The following is a 5,638-nucleotide window of genomic DNA, read 5'->3' on the forward strand; positions in this document are numbered from 1 at the left end:
CCTGATATTAGAGCAGTGGTTCGCACCTTGTTGTCCGGGGACCAGTCTTTGAGGAGGTTCCCAGGAAATTGATGAATTGTTCAACTTCACCATTATTTCAAGAAGTTAACACCATTGGAGAATGTAGAAGAATGACTCTTTTGATATAGTTTCAGTGTTCTCTACAATGCAGAATTATAATGGACAAAATCATATCTTACAATAAATATGATTCTAAGATTTAGTGTGAGAAGAAAATAAATCTCATCAAATGTCCTAATATGGATTAAATTAGGGGTCATTAAATTGGTGAAAAAGGCTGAGAATTAGTGTAGGCTATTGGCTGTTGAGCTGTGCTTATTCGGCCTCGTTTGCATTGCAAATAAGTTGACATTTGAGTTAATGTCACTCTATAAATAATACTGTTAGACTGAACGTGACTGAGAGCAATTAAGACTTTTTTTTTGTTGTTGCTTGCAGTGGTGACCCCCGCCCCCCCTCTCTTCTTTGCCTATTCCAGGCTCAGGCTGGAATCTCCAGCTAATCATGTGAATTGCGGTTGACTCTGCTCGGGCTTCTAAAACGAGCTGCAAACTGAGTCATGCACACATTTGCACATCTCAATCCTCTGTGACCAGCATCGCCTCATCCCATCCCAGCCTGCCCCGGGCTCCTGAACACCTCCCACTCCCACATCCTCCCTCCCAGCCAATCAGGAGTGCGCTCGCTGCTGGAATAAATTAAATCGTGGCGGGTGGTGCGGCGGGGGCTTGAGCGGGCGGGGCTGAACGCCATTCACACATATGCCGCCGTGCGCCCGGGAAGCCAGTCACCACACAGTCTCTCCGTGCGTCCTGAGCGCCTCTCTCCAGCAGAGATGAGTGAGACACGCACCCGCAAATACACGCTATCCACAACTCAGAAGAACAGAAGTGCGTTCAAATAATTACCTTGGAAGATTGGTGACCCTTCTTCGCGGCCGCTGCGCGTCATTCTGCTGGATTGGATTTGGACCTATACCTGCGCATCATCATCATCATCACCACCGGACTTCTCTCCTCTGGATAATATGCGGCGGTGACGCGGAGAGAGGAGAGCGCTGTCCGGCGTGCTGCTGCTGCTGCTGGAGGTTTGGCTGGGTTTTCTTTTTGGACGTCAGCTTTGGTTCTGCTCAAGTTGCGCTGCGCGTAATTGCGCGTCTGTTCGCATTTGTGGCGATATCATATCACATCAACCTCCCGAAAAGAGAAAGAGAGAGAGAGAGAGAGAAAGTCCTGTCTCATGCCGCCCCTGCCGAGCGCCGAGCCCGTCTCAACTTCACGCTGCTGTCTGGGCATTTTGCGGGGAGTCATTCCGATCAGTCACCGGCCACACAGCACTCAGGTAAAAAAAGCTGCATTATAGACGCATTTTTAAGGTTAGAGAGATGTGACGTTCCAATTCAATTAATCGGGGTTAACTACTGTGGGGTTAGACATCATCCTTAATGGGTGGATTATTTGTATAATTTGGCACAGTGAATCGATTATAGATATTCTATAATCAATGTGAAATTAGTGATCATGCATGTGCCATTTTTTTCTAACTCAACAATCATAGACTGATGCAGCTCTCTCAGCTCACCCCTCTCTATACACCACCCACACCCCCAGCACCACCTTGTCCTATCTGGGCACAGCAATTCAGCTGGGCAATATATCGATATCGTCATATGAGACTAGATATTAATGTTAGATTTTGCATCGTAATTGTGATATGACATAAGTGTTGTCTTTTCCTCGTTTTAAAGGCTGCATTACAGTAAAGTGATGTCATTTTCTAAACTTACCAGACTGTTCTAGTTGTATTGTTTGGCTTTACCTACTTAGTCATTATATCCACATTTCTGATGATTATTTATCAAAAATATCATTGTGTAAATATTTTATGAAAGCACCAAGTTACAACTGAACATTTAGCCCACTTGGTAGAAAATACTGAGATGTATATTGTGTATCGTCATATAGCCTAAAAATACTGAGACATGATTTTTGGTCCATATAACCAACCCTACCTTGCTTGATTCCTCTGCTCTGCACTCCTCTCCTCTCCTCTCCTCTCCTCTCCTCTCCTCTCCTCTCCTCTCCTCTCCTCTCCTCTCCTCTCCTCTGCTCTGCTCTCCTCTGCTCTCTTCCTCTCCTTTACTCTCCTCTCCTCTCCTCTCCTGTGCTCTGCTCTGCTCTGCTCTCCTCTCCTCTGCTCTCCTCTCCTCTGCTCTCTTCCTCTCCTTTACTCTCCTCTTCCCTCCTCCTCTCCTCTCCTCTGCTCTCCTCTCTCTTCCTCTCTTCTCCTATCCTGTCGTCACCAGGAGCCATCCAAAGTGCAGGGAGAATGAGGAGTCACCGGGGCCGGGGGAAGCATGAGCGGCCCGTGCATCTCCGTTAGACTGGTGGCCCTCATGTTTCTATGGAAGTGGTTGACACTAAGCCTGCTCCAGAGCTGGGTGTCAGTGGGGGCCGACCCCGCGGGGGCTGGCTTCAGCACCGGGCCCCTGGCCTGGCTCCTCTCGGACAAGGGTCCTTTTCACCGCTCGCAGGAGTTTGCCGATTTCACGGAGCGCTACCAGCAAGGATTCACCACCAAGTACAAGATATACAGGTGAGAGAGTGGGGAGGGCAGTGTGTGTGTGTGTGTGTGTGTGTGTGTGTGTGTGCGTCTCCCCCACACCCCAAGGTGGGGTGTGGGGGAGACGGGGTGAGCACGCACACACGCTGAGCAGTTATTTGCCATCAAACTGAGACACTAGGTTTAGATTAGACACTAGATTTAGATTAGACACTAGGCTTAGATTAGACACTAGGTTTAGATTAGACACTATATTTAGATTAGACACTAGATTTAGAGTATACACTAGACTTAGACTATACACTAGATTTAGATTAGACACTAGATTTAGAGTATACACTAGATTTAGATTAGACACTAGACTTAGATTAGACACTAAATTTAGATTAGACACTAGATTTAGATTATACAGTAGACTTAGATTAGACACTAGACTTAGATTAGACACTAGATTTAGATTAGACACTAGACTTAGAGTATACACTAGACTTAGATTAGACACTAGATTTAGATTAGACACTAGATTTAGATTATACACTAGATTTAGATTAGACACTACTAGACTTAGATTAGACACTAAATTTAGATTAGACACTAGATTTAGAGTATACACTAGATTTAGATTAGACACTAGATTTAGATTAGACACTAGATTTAGAGTATACACTAGACTAGACACTAGATTTAGAGTATACACTAGACTTAGATTAGACACTACATTTAGATTATACACTAGACTTAGATTAGACACTAGATTTAGATTAGACACTAGATTTAGATTAGACACTAGATTTAGATTAGACACTAGATTTAGATTATACACTAGACTTAGATTAGACACTAGATTTAGATTAGACACTAGATTTAGAGTATACACTGACTAGATTTAGATTAGACACTAGATTTAGATTATACACTAGATTTAGATTATACACTAGATTTAGAGTATACACTAGATTTAGATTAGACACTAGACTTAGATTAGACACTAGATTTAGATTCCACACTAGACTCTTGTGCCCTCATTGCAATCGCAGCACCCTGCACTGCCATTTGCTATTGAATCTTTTTCATTGCTTTTTTCTCCTTCTGACTCTATTTCACATTTATATTCCTATTACTCTTGTGTGTGTTCTCTTTATTTGATGCAATGTTTCTTATTTATAACTGTATATTGGTTTTTGCACCTTTCCGCACATTTTATGTCCTGTGGAGCCTCCCGGCCTAAGAGTGTCACTCGAGTGTACTTGTACAACCAGTGTGACAACAAACATGTTGAAATCTTGAGATTTGTTGCGGGAGTGTTTAGAGATGCATCAGGCACCATATCACATCAGACTTCTCTTTAGACGACACACACACCATGCAGATTGAATAGGTGGCACCGTGTGGGCTGAGCTTTGAGAGGAAGATCACTCGGAGAGAGTTTTGCAAACAAATGGCGGCGCGGTGTGCTGCCGGCTGTGTAGATGCACGCTTCTGTGGCTTTGGTGGCTTTTTGCGGGCAGAGCAGCAGCAGCGTGCCGTAACAGATAGCTGACTGAGCTGGCTGATGTGTGACAGCAGGGAGACGGGAGGGCTTCACAACTGTGCAGTTTGCTGGGTGGGTATACGCATGGAAGCAGCAAGGCACTGGCTGAGAGGCGATGGCATTTCCCCATCTTGTTGTTTTCGAGAGACGAGAGAGAACTCAAATCTATTCACCTTATTCTTTGCCCATACAAGGAGGCTTCTGCATGACGTCATTTCGTAATCGTCTTTCCGGTGTTAAACACGGACGTAGAGTACGCCTACCGCAGTCATTTAGACTTGCCAAAAAGCTGTTTTCAAGCAAAAAAACCCCAAACTGTTTTAAAGTTTTAATATTTGGGCGGGTGAGAACGTAACATATATGTGACCAGTTTATCAGAATAACGTCTATTGGAGATCTTTAATGAGCAGCGAGGAGGACCGGGAGCGCTGACTGTGCTGACACCGGTCGGACTAGCTATCTGTCAAACCCTACTGTAGGCTTACTGGCAGTGAGAAAACACTGTCGACGTGCTTTTGTAACTAACGTTAAATGCCGACCGGGTACAGCCATCGGCTCCTCGCAGCAGTAACGCTATGAACGTGTAACTGAAGTTGGCCGCAGTGTAGCTTAATTCTGAATGTTGCCAAACTTCATTCATACCGACGTTTTATTTTGAAAATGGCCGGCAACTAGCGCTGAACCGGGAGAACAAATACGTTGCGTCGAACGCGGAAGAGAGAAAAAGTGGGCGTGGTGAATAAGGTGAATACGAGGTGCGTAAAGACACAGGATGTGATGTCATCGTCCCTTTTGTTTCGCAGCAGGATGTAGGGCACAGATTTGACTGTACGCCATCTGATACGTTCGACCAAAGTCAACTTGTCACATTACATTGAATCATTCACGCCCGAGTCAAATGTAGTGTAACAGCTTTGACTGGATCCAAAATTGTGTGTGCGTGCGTGCGTGCGTGTGTGTGCGCGCGCGTGCGTGCGTGTGTGTGTGTGTCTGAAACACAGACTATAGGGCTGGATATCGGTAATCAATACCTTGCCATCGACTGAAATAAGCCAGTACGTAGTATCAAAATGTCTCCAGTCAAACAATACCTGCATTCGATCCTTTTTCTACACAGATCTATAAAAAAAATACCATTTCTTTGGTTTTGCTCACAGTCAATGGAAATGGGTCCACTAATGTCACCGCAGCAGCTACGAGCCATACAGTCTGTGGTGGAGTAGAAGCCCTATGTGATCCTCATATGAAGTGGAGGGTGGTGTATGTGACGGATTTGATAACGGGTGGAGAACTCTCTTAGTATCAGTATCACTTTAAGGGCACTGGTACTGGTAATCTTTTTAACGATACTCAGCCCTAACCCAGAATACTTTTAGGTGGGTTAGCAGCTCCCCACCACACCTATTCAATAGTATCGGGGGCTCTAGGAAGAAGGTGTGTGTGTGTGTGTGTGTGTGTGTGTGTGTGTGTGTGTGTGTGTGTGTGTGTGTGAAGAAGCTTCCAGAGGCTTATGATGGTCTGCCG

General features: G+C 44.9%; 1 protein-coding gene across 1 annotated transcript in view; it reads left to right on the plus strand.

The window, feature by feature from the left end:
• Nucleotides 1–2,377: 2,377 nt before the first annotated feature.
• Nucleotides 2,378–5,638, plus strand: part of brinp3a.1 (bone morphogenetic protein/retinoic acid inducible neural-specific 3a, tandem duplicate 1) — a gene marked incomplete at both ends in the record, with an annotated part of 64,974 nt that continues 61,713 nt past the window's right edge. The window contains one exon of the mRNA XM_083648141.1: nucleotides 2,378–2,616. Within this exon, the coding sequence (XP_083504267.1) occupies nucleotides 2,378–2,616 (239 nt within the window). The remainder of the gene's footprint in view (nucleotides 2,617–5,638) is intronic.

The sequence above is a fragment of the Poromitra crassiceps genome, assembly GCF_964638095.1.
Source record: "Poromitra crassiceps genome assembly, chromosome: 12".
Classification (NCBI taxonomy): domain Eukaryota; kingdom Metazoa; phylum Chordata; class Actinopteri; order Beryciformes; family Melamphaidae; genus Poromitra; species Poromitra crassiceps.